Source organism: Diceros bicornis, chromosome 18, assembly GCF_020826845.1.
Source record: "Diceros bicornis minor isolate mBicDic1 chromosome 18, mDicBic1.mat.cur, whole genome shotgun sequence".
NCBI lineage: Eukaryota > Metazoa > Chordata > Mammalia > Perissodactyla > Rhinocerotidae > Diceros > Diceros bicornis.
This window is the reverse complement of record NC_080757.1, coordinates 10,194,052-10,216,237: the sequence shown is the minus strand read 5'-3', so window position 1 is coordinate 10,216,237 and position 22,186 is coordinate 10,194,052. Positions and strand designations below refer to the sequence as shown.

Genomic DNA, 22,186 nt, shown 5'->3' with positions numbered 1-22,186 from the left:
AAAGTTGTACAAGAAAGGAAAATAATAGAATGCTACATGAGTCAGCTTATGAGTGTTTCATGGTCATAATACAAACACTGGACATTGATCCTCTAGATTTGCAAGGTCCATGAGCACAGAGGATTTTTTCTTTTATTCACTGCTGTACTCCCAGCCTCTAGAACAGTGCCTGGAATGTCAAAGGCACTTAATAACTATTGTCAAATAAATCTAACCAGAATTATGATGTAACTACATCAGAAAGATGCTGGGACAGAAAATGTACATGTGTATGGTGGCAGTGGGGTGAAAGAGTGACATCCTTAAATTTTATAGCAATAGGAAATAGAAATAGGAAAACAATAGGTAATGCCTAAAACACAAGACTTATGAAGTAGCGACAGAAACATGTGATTTGGAAATTGATGGTAAATACTAAAAGGAAAACAAAACAGCAAAAAGATTTGGAACTGGATGTCTCTGGGGAGAGAGAAATCAGCAGACAGCTTTAAAAAAAAAAAAAAGCCTTATAACATTGTTCAATTGTTTTAATCTCTGGGCATGTGTAGTGGATTGCATGGTAGCCCCAAAAGATATGTCTGTGTCCTACCTTCTGGAACTTATGAATGTGAAGTTTTTTGGAAAAGGGTCTTTACAGATGTAATTAAGGATCTTGCGATAAGATCACCCTGGATTATCTGGGCAGGCCCTAAATCAAATGACTAGTGTTCTTATAAGACACAGAGGAGAGAGAGAGAGAGAAGGGAAGGCCACGTGGAGACGGAAGCAGAAATTGGAGTTATGCAGTGAGAAGCCAAGAAATGCCTGAAGCCACCTGAAGCTGGAAGAGGCAAGGAAGGATTTTGCCCTAGAGCTCTCGAAGGGAGTGTGGCACCGCAAACACCTTCACTGTGAACCTCCAGAACCGTTGTAAAGTAAATTTCTGTTGTTTTAAACCAGCAAGTGTGTAGTAATTTGTTCCTGGATCTCTATGAATCGAATACAGCAATAATAACTGAGATAAAATAAAAATAAGAAAATTTATTGATGTACTTCACCACATTGATTAAAACAGCAAATAATAGATACAGAAAAAGCATTTGATGAAAGTCAACACATATTCATGACACAAAAAACCACCCTTAGCAAACTAGGAAGAGAGCAGGCCTTCTTTAACCTGATAAAGGACTTTTTTTTAGACTATACACAGAAACAGTAAAAACTGTAATTCTTGTTCCAATTCTGTGATATATAAAATAACTGTGTGTGCTGTAGAAGGGCATCATTATACCATTCTAGAATGGTATTAAAGACTATGGACTTTGAGTTTAAAATTGGGCTCCCTCATTTATTAGTTGTGTGATTTATGGCAGATTATGTAACCCCTCTGTGTCTCAGTTTCCTTATCTGTAAAATGGGGGTAAACCTATAGCAAGCATCATACTTAACAGTGAAACCTGAAGTCAGGAACGAGACACCGTCAGTACTGCTTCTATTCACTCCTGTGCTAGATCCTGACCAGAGCAGTCAAACAAGCAAAAACAGACAATTTCTAGGTACAGCAATGTTCAATGGCTCCTAGGTTGACAGGACGGAGCCAGGAGAAAGACCAGAGGTCAGACAGTTGAGAGCGAGGAGTATGAGAAGGTGGGCGAGATGGCTGGTGTTCAGGTGTAGCAGAGTGGAGCGAGGTCCCCAGCACCCCCAGGCCCTGGGAGTCAGAGCAGGGGAAAGACGAGACAGTGGGGAGGCGGAGGCTGGGAAGTGACGGGGTGGGTATCCAAGCTGAGGGCGGGGTGCTCCAGAGACAGCAATGCAACGTCCATCCTGGCACCCAGCCTGGGCAACTCCCCAGCCCCCTCCCCAGAGGGGACAGCTTCCTCCACAGCAGTCTCCACCTGTAAACATCTAATCTACACTCGTCAGTATAAAAAGCTTCCGCTTTTATTAAATAAAAAGGAGGTAGAAGACAGATAAGGGAACAGGCCACGGACCCCTGCTTCCAATTACACATACAGACACACAAACACAGACACAAACGAGTAAATGACAGGGACAGTTCAGGGGACAGACTGAGGGGCAGAGGGAGGCAGCACCCTCCGGGAGTGGGCCCGGACCCAAGGGTGGGCTGAGACCTGGGCCAGGGGCAGCCGTTCTGAGGGGCTGTGCTTGAGCAGCTTGGAGATGAGGTCCTGGGCTCCTGCGGGCACAGAAGCGGGGAACTTCAGGTCCACCTACAGAAGTAGAGAGAGGAGAAGGAAGGGCCCCATTACATGCATCGTGGTTGCTTTTTCCTTGACTGCCCATGCCATTTGCAGAGTTACGTAGCCCCCGGCCTCTGCAGCCAGCGCAAAGCCCCAGCCAGGCACCCAGGCCAGCCCTCGCACCTTGACGATGCGCCGATACGTCTCGTTGTGTGAAGCACTCTCAAAGGGCGGGTTTCCCACCAGCAGCTCGTAGCAGAGGACTCCAATGCACCACAGATCCACCTTTTCATTGTGTGTGCGCCCCTCAATCATCTCTGGGGGCAGGTAGTCCAGGGTGCCACACATAGTCTTCCTCCTGGGTGGGGTGGGGTGAGTAGGCAGGGACCCCAGAGGTAGATGGCCTCTCCTTTCCCTGCTGCCCGACAGGGAGCCAAGAGACCCCAGGATGCAGCAGGGGAGTGTTACAGCCAGGCTCTGACAAGGCCTTTCAGGTAGGAGTGGGGTGAGGCTATAAACCAAAGCCCCAGAGGAGGGCTTACACGCTGCCTCAGCGTTTCCACACTGAAAAATGGCTCTCCAAATAATCAGATACGAGGGCACTGTTCACCTTAGAACTAAAGGAAAAATTGGGGACATCTCGGATGTCCATCAAGCATGCCCTGCTTAAATAAATCAGGTCACATCTCTACTATGCAATACTATGAAGCCATTAAAGATGATGTGCGAGTGTTCTCAGTGATATGGCAAGGGGGTCCCAAATATATTGATTAAGAAATCTGGGCAACAAAACTGGGTCTCTTATTTTGTAAAGATATTGCTGTGTCTATGTTTACATGAGGCCAGACCCAAATGTCTCTGGGTAACAACATGTGGAGTGGTTTTATTTTGAATGTCCCAGCCTCATACCCATGGCTGGCCTCCTGTCCCACCGTACCTCAGGGAGGGCGCGTGCACCGACCAGCCAAAGTCCGCAATCTTCAGCTCTCCCTGGAGCCCCAAGAGCAGATTCTCTGGCTTTATGTCCCTGTGAATCACCTTCTTCCCGTGGCAGTAGATCAGAGCATCTGCCAGCTCCTCCATGATCTGGGAGGGCCAATGACAGGCGATTAGACAAGGATGGACCTCTAGCTGCAAGCAGCGTACCCCTAGCCTCAGGCCCCCTGCCGGCGCTCCAGGTGCCCACCCGCCCCGACCGTGGCTGTTCGCTGCTCGTCAAAAGTGCGGCTCTTCTGCAGCTCCTTGTAGAGCTCCCCCCGGGGGGCATACTCCAGAATCAAGTAGATCCTTCGCCGGTCGTAGAAATAATTGTAGAGACGCAAGATGTTGGGATGCCTGGGAGAAGAGACAGGAGGGCTGAGGCTGCATCCTGGCATAAGGAAATGGGAAAGATGACAGGTCTCATATGGGGCAAACTGGGGTCAGACGTGGGCCAGGCCGGGGACACGAGGGCTGGCCCTGGCAAGGGGGACGTGGAGACAGCTCTCTGGATTGAGAGCTCAATGGTGCTAAATGGCCACAGCTATAGGGAAAACTCTAGATGTGGTGGGGTTGAAAGAGCTGGGGGGAGGGAGCAGGGGGCTTGGGCTCAGAGGGCGTTGGCCCGTACTGCAGATGGGCCTGGATTTCGATCTCCCTGCGCAGCTGGTGTTCCACGCCCTCCTTCTCTATCTGAGACTTGAAGAGGACCTTGAGTGCCACGATGAAATGGCTCTTCTTCTCCCGAGCCAAGTACACATTTCCAAACTTGCCTTTGCCCAGAGGACGCCCAATCTCAAAGTCATCAATCGTGAAGGACCGCCTGATTAGAGAGTGGGGGGAAGGCAGCTGAGCACTGGTTTGTGGGTTGCCTGAGGTGTTTGCTTTCCCCCTGCCCTTCAGCTCCATTTCTCTTTGAAGGAAGTTGAGAATGGATCAGGCTTTCTTGCCCCCGCCCCCACACCTCCTGCCCTTAGCTTCTCCCTCCCTCATCTCCTACCTGTTCACTGTCTCCCTCTTCTCTTGCCGCCCCAAGGCTTGGGCACTTACATTAACAAGTTGGGCGTCCCACTGCTGTTCTCCACCACCTTCTGGCCAAGGGCAGCTTGGAAAGAACAGTTAAGTTGAGGCCCTCCCTTGACATTTTCATCCCTGCACCCTCCCCGTAGACTCTAGTCCTCTCAAGTCAATCCCCTCCCCGCTGTTGCAGTTACCTGTGGGCTGGGCATTGGAGCGGCTCATGAGGACAAGTGCAGATGGGGTGACAGGCTCCTTCCGGAGGACTCTCTGGGGCAGGGTGTTCAGGCCAGACTGAGCCTGAGAAGGAGCAGGAGGGAGCTCTGAGGGTGTCTTTGTCTCAGCGGCCGGGTTGGAATGTGCTGCAAGCAGCATTTCAGTGCTTTCTATAGAGCCACCCACCCACCCATCCCCACCTCAAAGAGGAACACTGAGACAACAATTTTGCTACTCAGCCCCAAGACTCTGCTCAGAGCCCCATATTAAAATGGGTTCTTAATAAACAACATAAGTTGGCCCAAGATAAAGAGCAAAGGACTTAACGCAACACTGAACATTTCACCTCTTTGGCCCTGGCCCACACCACATTCTCAGGCATGAAGCTGTCCAACCTCTGTAGTCCTGTCTGCAACACCACTCATTTACCCAGCCCCCACCCCTGGGGGCTGCAGAGGGCTGGGGTAATGAACACCCACAATTCAAGGTGCTAAAGCACAGAGGCATTCTCATAGCCCCTAAAAAGCTCAGTCTATTAAGGCTTACACAGGGTCCTTGAGGCCTTGAATGTTGCAGCAAATATCAGTATGTACCCCTTTGCAACATCAGGCTTTAGGGACGCTGAAGGCTACTGTGATGGCCTTGGACCACTTCTCACATTCAACTTCTGAGTAATATACATAACTTCCTTTTGGGAGTGACCGAGGTAGAAGTGACAATGGTTTCTCATTCAGCCTCCACTCTTGATAGCCTCACTCAGTGCTCCACAAGGGAGGGAACTGGTGGACACAGCGACAGACGGATGCTACGGGAGATCTAAGCCCCACCAACAGGGAGCAAAGCCTGTGCAGGGCCCCTTCTTTCTTCTTTAGCCAAGAGGGGAAGAAAGCCTCAGTGCCCCTTCAAACCTGTTCCCAAAGAGTGGTATTAGAACAGAATTTACAAATAAGCAAGTTGAACAAAATAGAGTCCAGAAACAGACCCACATATATGTGGGAATCTAATATATATAAAAAAGGTAGCATTTCAAATCAGAGGGTAGACTCTTCAATGAAAGGTGTTGGGACAACTGGAAAAGAAATCAATTTAGATCCTTAACTCACACCAGTCATTAAAATAAATTCCAAATTATTTAGACTTGTCTTGAACCTGTTAAACTTATAAGTTTATCTCAATCCTTCACGAGTCTATTTCTATGTCCTGCCTAGCCTATTTTTTTCAGGACAAAGGTTGGGAATCATGGCCTGAAGGCCAGACCCTGCCTGCTCTCTCCCAGATATCATTTGTATATGACAAGTAGGCTCAGCCCTGCAGGGGTCCTCACAGGCTGGTCAGATTCGAGTTGGCAGCACCTGACAGGATGTGGCTGCAATTGCCCAGACTGGGTTCGGCCAGCAAACTTTTGGGGCCCATACGTTGGAGCATAACCGAGAAGAAAGTGCTTGGAGGATCGCCCTCTGCAGGACCTCGAATCTGGAAGTAGGAACTCGCCATGCCGGTTTGGGGGGAGCGGAAGTGGGCATGCCCTTACCGTCTGCCTGCCGTAGGGCCAGGGGTAGGCGTTCTCCTTCTGGGCCATCCTTAGAGGGAAGCGGGGAGGAGAGCTGGGCAGAGAAAGGAACAGAACCGTGAGAAGCAGAAAAAAGGGAGCGAGAGAGGGAGGGGTCGGACCCATCTAGTCGGAAGCGCTTGCCTGGGGCTGGTGAAAGGGAGCAAGTCTACACGCTGGCCACATCAGGGCGCACCCGGGCGCTCGCCTGGCCGCCCCCGCCCTGCTACCGGCCCAGCCCCTTCCAGGACCCTCTCTCCACCCTTGAGCGCCCAGCAGCCGGCGGAGTGCGCGGGCCCGCCCAACGGACCCCCGACCTGCCTGATCACCTGCCCTCTCCCGGCGCAAGGCCTGCGAAAGGAGGGCAGCTCACCTGGAGCCCGTGGCACAGCCACTCTCCTGGCCGCTGGCAAACGACTCGCCCTGCCCAGCCGCGCCCCTGCCGAGTTCCTTTCAAATCTCCCGCCCTGGTCCCATTGGCTGAGCGGGCCGCCCATGTCCAATCCTCATTGGCTGGATGTCCCATGACGTAGCCCGCGGGGCCCCAATGGAAGAGACGAAATGCGAGCCGCAGCCAGCTCATGTTCCGGATTAGAAAAGTTTCCCTTATCCCACGATCAAATATTCTCATATCTTTCAAAAAATTTTTTGAATTTTAATATATCTGGAATCTATCCTTGTGTATGTATGATCTAGGGTCTAACTTTGTTTTCTGCCAGATGGAGAGCCAGTTATGCCAGCACCATTTGTTAAACAAACGACATCATTCCCAGCGGAATTTAAATGCTACCCTTGATATATTGTCGTCGTAGATAGTTGGATCTATTTCTGGACTCTGTATTCTGTTACATTGTTTGTTTGAAGGTATGTTTATTCTTGTGTCATTAATATTTTGTTCTGTAAAGTCTTTCACTCACTTTCCTAGTAGGAATTTTCCGTCAGCGGTCCTTTCTCTGCAGGTCCCCTGACCAAGGCCGCAGTGTTTGGACCGACTGTCACTTTTCTCCTTCCTGCCACGCTCCCTTCTTCTCTGCTCTTTCCGAGCCCAAATTTTATTATTGGGTTAAATAAATACATTTTGAGACGTTCTATGAAATAACTAGTGGATATTTGCAAGTATTGCCTGTCCAGTATCCTTCCTATTACTTTGAATAATAACACCCTAACTTTGCTTTAGGGCAACCACCTGTCTGCCTGTTCTGTGTTGTCGGTTTCTGTTGCTACCGGCCCCAAATCCCTAACTTGATGGGAGACCTATTGTGGTGGACACTGTGGTTCCCTACCCAGCGTCCATTCTCCCAGCGATTCCTACTTCCTGAAAGCACCTCAAGTTTTGGGTCTCAGAGGGAAGCTGACTCCATCCCAGGTCCAGGAGTGGACCCTGTCTGATTTACAACAGTCAGCACCTTTTATGCCAGGATCATGGTCACTGGTTCGGGGATAAGCATGTGAATTAAGTGGGCCAGTTAGTGGGAATTTTAGGATTCTTGTCCAGAATGCTGAGCAGAAACTCCTTTTCTCCTGCTGGAAGTGGGCAAGGAAGCATGCAGCCCTCATTGTTGCTGGTGGTGCTCCTGAAGGGAGCAGCCTGAGAATGAAGCTCACATTGCAGAGGGGAGAAGAGAGGCCTGGGAAGAACCCGAGACTTTGAGGACATTGTGGAGCCTCTGGATGCCTATTTCAGCACTTTCCTTACATGAGCTAATAGATTTCCTTCCCTAATGCATTAAGAGTTCTGTTATTTGCTGTCAAAAGCATACCGCTAAACTAAAAGATAAAACAGCCAGTTATTTTACCAGCAAAATGGTTTTTTTCAGGAACAGCAAAGTATTGCAAGTTGGGACAAGCAAGCTATAGCAAAAGCCATAGGCAAGGCCAACAATCAAAGAAGAGGAACATTATTTTATAAGGAAAAAGGAGGAAATTAGGAGGGGCTGTTTTGAATGCAAGTCCATTAGAGAAAAACAAAAGTTCAGAGTGATGATGGTTTCTCATTGGCTGAGTTGCTCCGTAGTCGATTTCCGTTTGGGATGAAATGTTTATTTCTTTGGGTAGAGGTCTGTGATTGATGATTTTTTCTGTTAGACTTCTTTCTGTTGGGGTCTGTAATTGAGATTCTTGCCTGTACTTGTACTTGACCTTGAATGGTACTGCATGAGAACTCCCCCTTCTGGCTTCCAGACTCCATTTTAAATGAGGTTTCCCTTTATTAATTTTCACAATACTAACTGACACACATCTACAGACCTAGAGTGTTCTTAGTTATTTAGGTTGAATGATGTGAAATTGCTGATAGTCAATCATTTTGACCTACAAAAGATACCAATTTCATATGATTCAACCAAATGTAAATCAAATAAGTCCTTATGGGTTTCCAGATCAGTTCATAATGCTTTTGGCTGCAAGTAAAAGAAAACTCAGTTAACAATGGCATAAACAATAGGGATCTATTTTCTTTTCCATAACAAGAAATCAGAAAGTTGGTAGTTGGTTAGGGAACAATGTTAGAGATCTGGATTGGCCTCTCTCTGATTCTCTTGACATTTCCCTTATGAGTGCAAGATGGCTGCCAACTGTCTCTGTCTCTTTTATCAGGAAAAGCAGAAACCTTTCTACAAGTACCCAATAGATTTCTCATTGGCCAGAATTGTGTCACATGACTGCTGCAAAGGAGGCTGGTAAAGTGAGTGAGGCTGGTAAAGTGAGTATCTCTTCTAGCCACTATGGTTAAAGCAGCAAGGGAGTGTGGTGGTAGGAATACAAGTGTGCCGCAATTGCTTATAATTTCATTCTGGGGACCCCATGATTAATTTAAAAAGTCAGATATCTGTGCATGATGAGGTATCTTCAGAGATTTGATGATCATGGCCACCCTGCTGCCATTTGTGAAAAATCATTTTACTTCTGGAGGTACACTGTTTTCCCTTAGGGTCAGCTTAACCCCACTTCCCAAGATCAGGGAGCCCATTTCGACTGCGGCACCTTTATCTACATACTTGGCATAGAGGGACTAGCCAATGAAGAGCTTTATAAAAATTCTATCCCTTGCAGTATACTTTATTCCTCAAGCCCTAGTGAAGGGAGACTTTTCTGGAACCTATAAGGTGAAATAGTACATGGGTGGGATATACCTGATTGATCCAATACAGTATCTGTGTCCCCTGGAGTCTTTAAATTCTTGCTTGCACATTATGTTAGAAGATATTTGGCCTTTCAGGAATATTTGATGGGCCAGCATAAAATCAGGATTTGCATTACTCATAAAAAACCAAACCAAACAAAAACTATCTGTTCTATCAGCTAGGCAACTATCAGCTGCCTGTTCAAGTCAGTGAACAAAACCTCTGTTATTTACCCCAGTGCTTCTCAAACAATCCGTGGGGAAGGACCAGTCTTGATTATTTTCAATCTATCACAGATCAATAATGTTATAAAATACACTAAAAATGAATTCCTTGAAAAACGAAATCTAAAAAATATAAAAATTACAATCCCACATTTTTTGGTATAATCAACGTATATAAAAGTACTCTGACAAATGCTGGAGGAGTTTTTAAATGCTTACTCTCAAATTCTAAACTCATCTTGGACTTGAAAGAGACAGTCCATGAAGCGGCACCAGTCTGTGGACCACACTTTGAATACTACCAGTCTACATCCATAGCAATAAATGCGGCCCTGCCCCAAATTATGCTTTGCTCTCCTTGGTCAGGCACACTCAAAACCCACTCTCCTGCGGATATTCCCCGGGTTTATAATGATGTAAATTAGCAATTTCCTCTGAGTGTAATTCTTTTGTTTTTTCCTCTTGCTTTGCTTTTTGCTTCCCAGTTCATGTTAGATGTGGATTCTGGCTACTGGCCAAGTAACAATGAGAGGTATCAGTGAGGGGGGATTGTCACTGTTCTCCTGCCAGGGCTGAATTTTCCTGTGACTGGGAAAGGTCAGAATGTTTCGTGTTCCGAAGGTCAGGCAGGATGGCTGGGATACTATAATGTTTGTGAGGCACAGATGTCAGCCTCTTTTATTTCTGACAATGGGACAACTCAAGAAGAAATTTCAAGACATGAATTTTCATCATCAGCCAATAAGCCCCTTCCAGGGATGAGGAGTAGACTCAGAAGGGTCTGGAAGGGGCTTGCTGGGGAAGCCTGGCTAATACCTCCACGTCTTCCCACTAAGTTGTCCTCATTAAGGTAAACCTGAGGCAATGCTGCTGAATTAAGTAGGGTGCCCTCCATCCAGACTTCCCTGAGCCTCCCCAGGTCAAACATCATTGCTGGGGTTTGCTCCTGGCTATTAGGTCCCAAGTGTTGGTCGTTGGTACAAACCACAAGCCTGGACCAAATGCGTCCCTGCCACAATGGCTGAAGCCTGAGGCCCTGCCCAGGTCCATTTATGTGTCCTCAGAGATTGGATCAGCAAGGCCAGTGCCCCTTGCCAGGTGACCAGACAACAAGCCTGTACCCTATGCCTTTGAGGCATTTTTTAAAACTTTTTATTGAAGTATACATACAGAAAATGTATAGCTGGATGAATTTTCCTAAACCGAACAACCCTGTGTAACCAACACCCAGATCAAGAAGCAGAATGTTTCCGGCACTTCAGGAGCCCCCTCATCCTCCTTTACCAGTCACTATCTTTCCCAAGAGTAACCACTATCCTGACTTCTAACCCATATACTAGCTTTGCCTGTTTTGACCTTTATACAAAAGACCTTCATACAGTATGTATTCTTCTGTCTGACTTCTCTCATTCAACATTATGTTTGTGAGATTTACCCATGTTGTTGATGTATTGATTTTTAAATATACATGAACATGATAAAATTTACACAGGTTAGTTCAAAGTAAGTCTCTCTACCAACTCTAATTGCCTCGTCCTCCACTCCCATCCCCGGAAGCAAACACTGTCATCAGATTCTTGTGTGTCATTTCAGAATCCTTCTCTGTGTGTGTATGTGTATGTATGGTTATTTTGTTATCAAAATGATTCATGCAAACAAACAAACGAACAAAAAATGCAGAGTGATTGTAAAGAGGAAATTGAAAGTCCTCAGTCCCAACCAGAGGAGTTAATCAGAGGTAACTCCTGCTAACATTTTCTCATATACCCTTCCAGAACTTTCCTATGGATATTAGTCTATGTCTGTCCTTTAAAAATTGTGCAGCCATATGTACAAATATCGAATCATTATATTGTACACTTGAAACTAATATAATGTTATATGTCAATTATACCTCAATAAAAAAATTGTGCAAATGGAATAATACACCCATTGTTATCCCATTTTTAATCTGTCAATTTACCTTGGACATTTTCCCACATTAACACAGTCAAATATACCTCATTTTTATTGCCATATAGATTCTCTTGTATAGGGAAGGGGAACAGACAGAAATGGGTGGTGTCCATCAACTGATGAATAAATAAACAAAATGAGGTAAATCCATACAATGGAATATTATTCAGCTATAAAAAGGAATGAAGTACTGATCATGCTACAACCAACATAGATGAACCTTGAAAACACAGTGCCACCTAAAAGAAGCCAGATACAAAAGGTCACATATATGATTCCATTTATATGAAATATCCAGGATAAGCAAATCCATAGAGAAAGATTATGTACTGGTTTCCAAGGACTGGGGAGAGTGGGGAGCAACTGCTTCTTTATGGAGTGGTGAAAATGTTCTGGAATTAAATAGTGGTGATTGATGCACAACTGTGTGAATATACTAAAAACCCCTGAATTGTACACTTTAAAATGGTTAAAATGGTAAATTTTATGATAAGTGTATTGTACCACAAAAAATTATGAAATATCTCAAATATCAAGAATACTCTTTAAAAGCACTTGTGTAATTACTACTCAATTATTCAAATCTTAACATGATTTGCCATATTTGCTTCTGATTTTTTTTATGAAATAAAAGACATACAGGTGAAGCTCCAGTATAAAATTTTAAGAATTAAGTCTATGCATACTGTTTCTCTACCATTTTCCTCTATCATCTTTTCTCTGAAACTCCTCTTAGAGTTACATCAGAGCTTCTAATTCTATCCTCCACATCTTTTAGCTTGTTTTTTCATGTTTTTTAAATCTCTTGTCTCTCTGTTATGTGTTTTGGGGAATTCTTGAGCTCTATTTTTGAAAAAGCTAAATTTCTCTCAGACTGTGCCCAGTTTAGAATAAAATAGACTTATTTTATTATTTCTGTCACTCATGTGTAAGATTTATAATTGGTCATTTATATATCCATATAACTTTATTTAACTTGTCTATTTTTCTTTCATGATTTGAATTTTGTAAGTGAAAGTATTCCTTCATTTATCTTTTTATGTATCCTCATCATACTTACTTTAAATTCTTTGTCAGGCTGCTCCATAAACTTATTTTCACCTAGAGTGAATCCATGTCCCAGTTATTGTCTCTGTCCCAATGACTGCACACTAATCCTGAACTGTCTTCATATGATTTGGGATTTTGGTTTGTGACTTCATCTTGGGTGGGAGATCTTTTTCCTTTCTCTCTCTGTCTTCGTCTTCACCTCTCCCTGACCTACAATTTGGCCACTGCCGTTACCTCGCCTCCTCGCTCCCAGTTAATGATCAAGTCTTGTAATGGTATTTTGGGGCTCCTGCCCCACTGTGATATTGAGGGTATCTCAGATGAAGTCACTGAGGAGAGAGCAAGTTGGTCCTGTTTCTGGTCTTGAGGCTACAACTGAGTCCTCCTGCCTTTTTGGGCCTGTAGCTCTAGGCAGGGAGCTGGCAGGTTTTACAACCTCCCTTTCTGATACAGGGGTACCACAGCAGCTCTGGCTCCAGCTTCCTGTCCCTAATCAGTCCCCATGTCCCTATAGGACCTTAACCCCCTGCTGCTGCTGCCCACTTGCAGCACCTGAGGCCTGCAGACCTGTACCATCAGCCCTGTTCAAGGCTTTGAATTGTTTCCAAGACTGCTTATGGCCTTTTAGTTCACAGTTTTTAATATTTTATCTATTAGTGCTATGTATTTGGAGCGAAAGGGGCCAGGGTGGGAACTTACCGTGCTGCCTCTACCAAAAATCCAGACCTTTTCTGAACACCAGGTTTTCGGAAGGTGTGCTGTGGCAGTGTATGAAAGAAGCGCCTGAGTACCAGTAAAGCAGTTGGAGCTCAGCTCAGTGTTGGGAAAATAACAGGGAGTGGTGGGGAGTGCAGTAAAGGGCAAGTACGCGCCTGGATGCTCAAGGCAACGCTTAGCTCTCGTTGATTTTTACTAGGTGAAAGTGTAGCCTAAGTTTGAACAAATCTTTCGATTTTTAAAGAACAGCTAGAAATGTAGATTTACATGTGAAATTGACTGAGTTGTAAATGTTGTCAAGTAAGTCACCAAACAAGTGTGTGGGCTGGATTTGGTCTGGAATATTCAATTCCTAATACACCCAGAGCTCTTCTGGACCATAAACCACACTTGACAACCATCCTTCCCTCCGAGGGCCACTGACTTTACCCAGTCACTCACTAGGTGTGCTTTTAGGAAACACGGAGCCACAGGATGTAGCAGAAAGACCTTGAGCTTGGGTGTGACAGGTTTCCCTGCCGGTCACCACTTGCAATCTGTGTTGCTTGGCAAAATGCTCAGTCCTTCTGAGTGTCAGCTCTAAAATGGGCATAGTTATACTGCCCTGCAGGGTTGCTGTCAGGATTAAATGAAGTAAGATCGGGAAAGCACTCAGCACACAGTAAGTGCCTGGCACACAGTAAGCCCTCAGTGTTAGCTATTGTTACAACTAACAAATCACCCGGCCTCAGAGGATGAGAGAAGGATCTTCTTTGTGAACTAATGTCGACTAATAAATGTAGAAGGAAAGACAGAATTAGAAAATTACCATTTTGTTTCACCTTAAGGGTGCTCTGGTTTGGGCGGGCAGCGAGGGGGTGCAGGACTGCCGACAGCCAGACTCACACGCCTTCCGCCTTAGCTCCCCGGACGCCTTGCTCGATCATCAGCAGTTCTCGATTCCAGCACACACAGCTTCTGCAGCAACGGCTGGCCCATTGTCTGCCTCCGTCTTGGCACACGTGACGCAGCGACCACACTGGCAGAAGGTGAGGCAAGGGCCAAGGAGCGGAGGGTGGGGCGAGGCACAGATTCCAGCTCCGGCGAGTGACTGCAATGTGCGCAGTGGTGAGATGGCCAAATTTCTCGCCAGCAGCCCAAACCTGTTGCTCTAACCAAGTTAGTTAATGAAAGAGATGTCAAGGAAGAAATTTCCCACCGGGAAAGACAAGGCCTATGTGGTGACTGGCCTGGATTTCTTTGTTTTTTTCAATGTACCGGAAGCAGCAAAAATGCACGTGGGTCCGGGCTTCTAGTGACTGCAGAGAAGTCTGGAGAATATTTGTATTTAATACCCTTGTGTTCTACTTCAGGTTGACATGGATAGAACATGAGAGATGATTAAAGGCATTAAAAAAAAATTTGGACGGAAATTCTGAATACAAGAAGACAATAATGGAAACAGTAATTGATTAAAAAAAAAAGACAGTAAAAAAGAAAGAACGATCACTTTTGCTTGAAAAACTAACGCATCCTTTTCGACAGCAGTACAGTTAGCGGTACAGTTAAGGAGAACCTTTAACCCACAACTGGAGTTTCAGGAATTTATGACAGAGGCCTAATTCAGCAGAGGCATAGAAAAAAGGATGCACAAAGATGCTCATGGTAACATTTTAAATAATAAGAAAGAAAGCGCAGATAGCCAGACAACCAAAACGTCTAACTTTAGAAAAAAGAAGTTTAGTAATTTATAAAATTGTCCTCGAATTTAGATGGTCATTAAAATCATAATTATAAGGACTATAGAATCATATTTCTATTACAGTGAATAAGTGGAAATAATGAAGTACAAAATTATGGACACCGCTGAGAAGTGGAAGTTAAATTGCCAAAAATTAAAACAGTGGTTTAGGATGTTTATAAATTACTATTATTACTTTAAAATTATTCATTATTGATGCATTCTTTCCAATAAAGAACATTTGTTGCTCCACATACATTTTCTAAACAAGAATCGGGGACTGTTTAGAAACAATTTCTGTGTTAGAATACCTAAAATATCTATGAGATAAAAGGTACTAGTATTTTAATTGGTTAATTTGACGGAAACAGTAAGATGAAAAGGAAAGTTCTAAAATTTTTATTTTAGGGGAAAACTCATATGGAAAAAAACACAGAAACACTCAGGTTCATGTTTTTCTCATATAGTAAAATGAGGTTCTTTTTTTCTTCACTGAAAAATCTTATGGGGAATCTATCCAGATACCGAAAATAACAGTGCTCCTTTGACCCCGACGTGATTTGAACACGCAACCTTCTGATCTGGAGTCAGACGCGCTACCGTTGCGCCACGAGGCCCTGCCGAATCCGCCGTTTGACCCGTCTCGTGAACAGACACATCATCAGCAATATGGGAGAAGTTTGATTCTCAGGCCCTGCTTCTAAGATTCTGTCAACGTGGTTCTCAGAGCCGCTAGCGGGCTAGATGCGCGCGCACGTAGGAATTAAACATCCTCTTCTGGACAAATTGCGCTTAGGTGCACTTTGTTTAAGGCCCAGTTCTTTAACCTTGGGACACATTGAGGTCATTCAACAGAGACGCGATTTTATGTGTTTGGGGTTTATTTCTGGGGATGATAAAGCCATCATGTCGATGCAGATCTGGCCCCCTAGAAAATCTTACGATTTAATCCCAGCTGTGCCAGAAAACCCCTTACTTAACCTCTCTGGACCTTGGTTTCCTCATTTGTAGACTGGTATAATCACACAGTCTCTCGTGGGGTGACTGGAGCGCACTGGCGGTGATGGGAACCGAGTGCCGCTCACACGTGCGTGCCCCGCAGATGGCAGCTATTCTATCTCGGTTTCGCTCGAGTCCTCCCCTTGCTGCGCTCTGGTTCAGCTGCCGAATTACATCTCCCAGGCCACGACTTTGCTGACGTATCTAAGTCTTAAACAATCCCAGGAACGCACTTCAGTATCCGGCGTTGGTGGTATAGTGGTGAGCATAGCTGCCTTCCAAGCAGTTGACCCGGGTTCGATTCCCGGCCAACGCAGTTACATTTTAAAAACTTTTTCCCCTCCCCATTCCTTGGGCCTCGTCCCAGTGTCGCCCGTCGAGGGTTGTGTGAGGGACCAGCTGCCAGCGACCGGGGCTGGATTTACCCCTCACGCCCCTCTCGTCGAAAACAGCGCGCTGGAATCTTCGCCCGGGATTGCGGACTCTACGTGGATTGCGGTGCCACTGCACAGACACCAAAGAGAGGAGGCCAAAGGAAACGAAACCCAGTCTCTGCGCCATGGGCCGTGCGGGCGCGGGCCCCGGTCTCCACGTGGCTGCGGGCGAAAGCTGCTTGCTCGACCTCAAGCTGAGACTGGAAATGCGCATTTCTGTCAAGAAGAGAGCACCGCGCGGGAGGTCAAGTCTGACGGCAGGATTACTCGGGCTGTCAGTTTTGTGCTGTTTGCCCGTCTGTGTTTTTCAAATTATCGTAAACGAACACGTCTAATAAGCATATTGAACGACGAGAATAATGGCTAATAAACCTATTGAATGGAGAGAATAATGGCTAATTTAGCCACACATTTAAAATGCAAGTTAGCTGAAGTAAAACATAAACTTGAAATTTAGAATGTGAGTTTCAGAGTCAGGACAAACTATCCCTCTCCTTCTCTCTTCCTTTTCCTTCCAGTCTTCTTTTTATCTCTATTCCAGGGCTCAGGACGGGTACTTCCTAAATAAGTAGGATTAAATGGATTTAAGACAGAAAGATCGAAGCGAGGGGGGAGAAGAAGAAAGACAAAAAAAAATAAAAAAAAAAAAAACACTCTGCTTGGCTCCTCCCCGTCGGGGAATCGAACCCCGGTCTCCCGCGTGACAGGCGGGGATACTCACCACTATACTAACGAGGACCGAGCTACGCACGGCAGTGTCCAAATCCTTGATATGATACCTTCACCGAGTTCAGCGTGCTACCAGCGATGTTCCTGGAGATTCTGTCCTTCCGACCACTAAGAAATGCTGTCCCGAAACCCATGCACGTTCTAGACTCTAACTGAGCGTTAGGCCCCAGGAGGGTAGAAACGAGCAGGAGAGACCGAGAGACAGACGGCCTCCAAGGCTGCAGAGACTTAAGTTCTGAAAGTCCCTGGGCTCTCCGAAACGCTCCCTGGATAGGTCCCACCCCATTTCACTACCTGTCATCCACTGCTATAGATGTTGACTGGCATCAATCAAACCGAAACCAGGCTCTGGCGGCCGAGGAGAGGCATCCAGCAGGAAGGAGGGGAGTAGAAAGTGAATGTCTTGCCGAAGTCTGGAGTTGCCTGCGCTCTTCCTGGCACACCAGGAGGGACTGAGCACTGTGAGCCTCTTCCTGCCGTTGGGGTAGCCACTCAGAACAAAAGAGCTGACTGCACACCTCCTTCAAGCGGTCAGTTCGCTGTTCCCACTTTCCAGGCCAGCCTCCGCAGCGCCGTTCCAGTAACAAGCGCCTTAGGGCACTCTAGTTTGCGCAAAAAAAAGAAAACCGGAGGAGGGCTCGTCCGGGATTTGAACCCGGGACCTCTCGCACCCGAAGCGAGAATCATACCCCTAGACCAACGAGCCGACGTGTGAGAGGGACTGCGGACACCTTTAGAGGTCGTACCAGGCTTTCTGCGGTCCTAGGGCCACGACTCACAGGGGAATGGTCCTGGCACGCGCTTAGGGACCACTCGCCCCGATGCCGAATACTCGGGAGCAGCGGTCCGGGAATCTCTCTGCTCGCTGGCCGCCAGCTCCGACTCCTCCCAGGAAATAACGTCGGGGAAGTGAGAGGGAGTGGTCTCGGCCTCGCCCCGGCGCAGCCCTCTAGTACTGCCTTGAGCGCCCGAGTTCCCGCTCCCTATGGCCGCTGTCTCGGCGCTATTCCATAACCTGGGTTCTCGACTCTCCCCGGCTCCGCCTGCCGTCCTCGGACTCAGCCTCCCGGCGCAGAGAGCTTTGAAGACAAGCGGTGGAGTTACCTGGTTGGGGACAATTAATGATTCCTGAAACCTCTAGGTGAACACCAGCCCGTTTCTGTCCCTGCATCTGTCCATCCTCCTGGAGTGACGGGCAGGGCCAACCCCAGGCCAGACTGACTCTTCGATAGCCCACGGTCTCCCCAGACCGCGTGGTAGTGCCCAGGCAAGGGGATAACTCCTGGGCCCAAGAAGATCCACAGAGGAGGTGTCACTGAGATGAGTGGCTGGCGGCATGGGGTAGGGGGACCGGCTTTCCAACCTGCGTGAGTGGTGCGAGGCGCCAGGCCACACGACCAGGGCTGCCCCTGACGCCTAAAACCCCTACCAGCTCTGGTCCCAGGACGTCCTGCCTGTGAGATCAGGTTACCCCTACCCTCCCGTCTAGCTTCCGCTCTCCAGTTACCTCCTAGGATGTCCGGGAAGGAGACTCTCCTACCTGCCGCCTAAGACCCCCAAAAGGTAAGGGGCTCTGAGGCAAGCGCCGGCATGAGTCAAGTCCAAGGCCAGCAGACCCGGCCTTGGGGCCTTTCAGAGTCTCCCGGGCTGCTCGGTGAGCCTCTGTGCTTTTAATACATTCGCCACGTTCTCACCTTGTGGGCTGCCAAGGGTCCTGGCAGGACCTGGTGGGGTCAGTTGCAGGCTCAGTAGGTGGTCTTCGCAGGGTTCTGATCTGCCGCGGCCCTCGACTGCCTGGTAGCATCTCTGGCTGAACCATCTGGTTCCACACCCTAGTTGTGTAAAGCCCAACTCACAGATACTTTGGTGAGGCGACTTCAAAGAAGGGTTCAGCTCTTCGGTTTTTCTTTCCCAGGTGTCCCTGGCCAGACAGTGGGGGAGAGCAGCAGAGAACAGCTCATGCTTTCCTGTTAGTGTCCCAAGCCTTTCAGGTGGGTGAGGAAGCGCTCAGGGCTGATCTTCTGGCATCTCTCTGCCCCTAGCCTTTTCCATTTCCTGTCTCCCTTCTCTTGGGCCCCAGCTTTCCCCCAACTCTCTAGGGGCCTCTCTCTAACCTGGTCTCAAGCACTTAATCTGCGCAGAGGTAGAGGCCTATATCCCTTATGGAACATGATGAAAGCTATGGCTCCTTTTACTCGAAAAATCCTTACAATATCAGGGAATTCACAGATACCCCAAAGCCCCATTCATGGACCCCACTTTTAGAACCAAGAACTAACGTGTAAACAACTGATCCTTGTTTAAACTTTGGTACAAGTATTTTATATTTTAACAGGAATCAAAGCTTTACATGGAAAGATTGAGTTCTAAAGTATAACTCTGGGCAGTCACGGTTGTTTGAAAGACGTTGGGTGGGAAAGAGTGAACAGATATTCTTGGTCAGTTTGAGATGGTAGCAACTCTGCCCCCACCCCCCACCCCCCAGCACTTCCCTAAAGTAGAACCCTGGTATCATCCTGAGTTTCTTCTTCCCCTTCAGACGCCACATCCTATCAGACGCCACATCCTATCAGTTACTGAATCCTATTGTTTTTTTATACTAAACATGTTTTGAATTCATCCCCACCTCTCCATCTCTCTGGTACAAGCCTTTGACATTTCTACAACCAACCCCTGTCACACATACTCTGTGATCCCTTGTATTATTCTTCTATGTAGCATTTATCTAGCAACTATATAATTTTTTATTTATTTATTTATTTTTCCCCCAAAGCCCCAGTAGATAGTTGTATGTTATAGCTGCACATCCTTCTAGTTGCTGTATGTGGGACGTGGCCTCAGCATGGTTGCAGAAGTGGTGCGCGCCCAGGATCTGAACCGGGGCCGCCAGCAGCGGAGCGCGCGCACTTAACCGCTAAGCCACGAGGCCGGCCCTATAATTTAATTTTTAAAACATTTTTGTTGTGTTTATTGTTCCCTGCTTTATTCCCAGGGCCTAGAACCATGGTTGTTACATCGTAGTTGTTTAACAGAACATATGGCAAATTTCCACGTGGTCTTTAGCTCACCTCCTCCAGAAAGCCTCCCCTGACCACTCTCAGGCCCGTTGAGATGCCACTTCTCTTCTCCACGTTCTCACAGCACCGGCATTGTGATGTGATTTTGTCTTCCTTCCTATGAGCTCTTTGAGAAAATGTGCTATGCCTTATTCATTTGGTTATACACAGAGTGCAGCCCAGTGCTTGACACAAACCTGGTCCCGGTGGTGCTGCATCACTTACTTGACCTGTCACCTCGAGATAGCAATTCCTTCAAGCCAATACTTTTGCTCGGACATCTTAGAGTAGTTTCCTGGCCAAAGGATGGTGTCTAGACCTTTCTGCCTATCTTCCAAGGAGACTTAGGCCCTGCCAGTGGCCCACTTATCCTGCTTCTTGCCTCCTTCTCCACAGCATTTACTTCTACTCTCACCAGCCTGGCTTTAGTGCTCCAGAAATGTGCCCTGCCCTTCCACACCAGGCTCTCTGGAGACCCCACGAGAATGCGCTCTCTTCTGCTCCCACTCTGTCCACAGGGTCCCAGCGCCTACTGCCTCTCTAGCAGGAAACCAGATGGCGCCAGGCCAGCCATATCTCCTGCTAACTCCTAACCCTGACTGCCAGCTTGTGGAGACAAATGTGGATAACTATACGTAAAGGGCTTGGTACAGGAACTGCACACAGAAGACACCCCCTTCCTTAAATTCTTTTAATAAAAACTATTTAAAATATAGTATATTATATATACATATATAATTTTGAGGCCCCAAACCAAAAGAAATATAATGAAGAACCAAACAAAACAAACCGACTCGGGTTCTAGGGGATGTCCTGGGTAGGGGAAGATGCCAGGGCAGTGGAGCGGCCGCCGAGGCTAGCCCACAAGCACCAGCTGGGTGTGGCATAAGCTGGGCAAACGAAGGTGTAGGCCTGCACAGGATTCCCGACCTCGTCACTGGGCAAACTTTTAGAGCTGCGGTCTTACCGGACAGGGAGCTCTGCTCAGCAAAAAATCAGGGTGCTCCGAGCGCGGACCTGGAACCCCTGCGTTCTATGATATAAATCAATAGGTAGATCCATTCGAGGTTAGAGATTCGGCAACAAAATGGAAGACCCGTAGTTATTTCTTTGAATCCAATAAAGGCACCGCTGGGATTCGAACCCAGGATCTCCTGTTTACTAGACAGGCGCTTTAACCAACTAAGCCACGGCGCCACACTTCCTAAACATTATTCCAGACCTATACTACAGGAATATACCACTCCGAGTCTGGCCACATCACCTTTACCAAATTTTTCTAAAATTAATTTTGACAAATCAACCAGTTTGGCGTCAAACATCCATCCATGAGATTCCCCTCGATGTTGAAGGGAATAAATCAAAGACCTCGACTCTAGCCAGAAGTGCATGGTTGAGAACTCTCTGGAATCTGAGATTCATGAGACAGGGGGATTTCAGGGTCGCGGACCAGATCGATCATCTGTCTGACCTTGGACAGGAGAAATGTAGTTCGCACGTTCAAGGGGAAAAAAAAAGAGAAAAACGTAGACGTAGTCGGCAGGATTCGAACCTGCGCGGGGAGACCCCAATGGATTTCTAGTCCATCGCCTTAACCACTCGGCCACGACTACACATCTGCAGCTGTACTCTTCGTCCTAAGCCTTTCTTAGATCTCCTGCTCTGAAAACACCGTCCATTTTATGATTTCGCTGTTCCAGGAGTAGGAGATCCGCCAGCGCGAACACCAGATAAGGACAGAGTCGGAATCGACCTTTCGGTCGCGGCCCCGTCCCACGCCCGCTCCGCCTTATCTGGGATCCTCGTCCCGGATCTTCCCCATTCTTCCACCCGCCTCCAACAACGCGCTCCCAAGCAAGAGAAGACGCAGCAGCCACCGAGGAACGTTCCCTCCGCCCCAGCCCAGGGCGCTCCCTCCCAAGACTTGGAGTGCGCTAGCAATTTAGGTTTTGAGAAGTAGTGGGTCGAGTGTGCGATTAGAAGGTAACTGGCTTCTGGTAGAAACTTCCGGGTAACAGCGGGTATAGGGCGGGGGCGGGGGCAGAAAAAGAGGAAGACCCCCTTGGCCCGTACGGGGATCGAACCCGCGACCTTGGCGTTATTAGCACCACGCTCTAACCAACTGAGCTAACCGGCCAACTACGTACCCCGTCTTTCTCGAATCTTTACATATGTATCACTTAATTATAGCCAAGACCATCTCCAACCCGCAGGAATTTTCGTGTGTGGAACTAGA

General features: G+C 47.2%; 1 protein-coding gene and 7 non-coding genes across 14 annotated transcripts; 1 reads left to right on the top strand and 7 right to left on the bottom strand.

Moving 5' to 3' along the window:
- Positions 1 to 1,000: 1,000 nt before the first annotated feature.
- AURKB (aurora kinase B) lies at positions 1,001 to 6,374 on the bottom strand. Of its 7 annotated transcripts, none has more exons than XM_058559761.1 (9): positions 6,317 to 6,374; positions 5,926 to 5,998; positions 4,376 to 4,540; positions 4,212 to 4,266; positions 3,793 to 3,984; positions 3,380 to 3,518; positions 3,121 to 3,269; positions 2,367 to 2,541; positions 1,001 to 2,213 (listed from the first exon to the last, which is right to left on the bottom strand). In XM_058559761.1, exons 3-9 carry the CDS (start codon positions 4,401 to 4,403, stop codon positions 2,040 to 2,042), a joined length of 912 nt encoding a protein of 303 aa, XP_058415744.1. In that variant the 5' UTR covers positions 4,404 to 4,540; positions 5,926 to 5,998; positions 6,317 to 6,374; the 3' UTR covers positions 1,001 to 2,039. The 7 variants fall into 7 exon arrangements, with proteins under 7 accessions (XP_058415744.1, XP_058415742.1, XP_058415741.1 ...); XM_058559759.1 differs by having other exon boundaries at positions 4,376 to 4,478; XM_058559758.1 differs by having other exon boundaries at positions 4,376 to 4,478; positions 6,273 to 6,319.
- An 8,903-nt stretch (positions 6,375 to 15,277) lies between these two features.
- TRNAW-CCA (transfer RNA tryptophan (anticodon CCA)) lies at positions 15,278 to 15,349 on the bottom strand. The gene has a single exon. It is a non-coding gene; the product is annotated as a tRNA-Trp (tRNA).
- A 626-nt stretch (positions 15,350 to 15,975) lies between these two features.
- TRNAG-UCC (transfer RNA glycine (anticodon UCC)) lies at positions 15,976 to 16,047 on the top strand. The gene has a single exon. It is a non-coding gene; the product is annotated as a tRNA-Gly (tRNA).
- A 784-nt stretch (positions 16,048 to 16,831) lies between these two features.
- TRNAD-GUC (transfer RNA aspartic acid (anticodon GUC)) lies at positions 16,832 to 16,903 on the bottom strand. The gene has a single exon. It is a non-coding gene; the product is annotated as a tRNA-Asp (tRNA).
- A 625-nt stretch (positions 16,904 to 17,528) lies between these two features.
- TRNAP-CGG (transfer RNA proline (anticodon CGG)) lies at positions 17,529 to 17,600 on the bottom strand. Its single transcript has one exon. It is a non-coding gene; the product is annotated as a tRNA-Pro (tRNA).
- A 3,473-nt stretch (positions 17,601 to 21,073) lies between these two features.
- On the bottom strand, positions 21,074 to 21,147 carry TRNAT-AGU (transfer RNA threonine (anticodon AGU)). The gene has a single exon. It is a non-coding gene; the product is annotated as a tRNA-Thr (tRNA).
- Positions 21,148 to 21,481: 334 nt separating this feature from the next.
- TRNAS-AGA (transfer RNA serine (anticodon AGA)) lies at positions 21,482 to 21,563 on the bottom strand. The gene has a single exon. It is a non-coding gene; the product is annotated as a tRNA-Ser (tRNA).
- A 450-nt stretch (positions 21,564 to 22,013) lies between these two features.
- TRNAI-AAU (transfer RNA isoleucine (anticodon AAU)) lies at positions 22,014 to 22,087 on the bottom strand. Its single transcript has one exon. It is a non-coding gene; the product is annotated as a tRNA-Ile (tRNA).
- Positions 22,088 to 22,186: the final 99 nt, after the last annotated feature.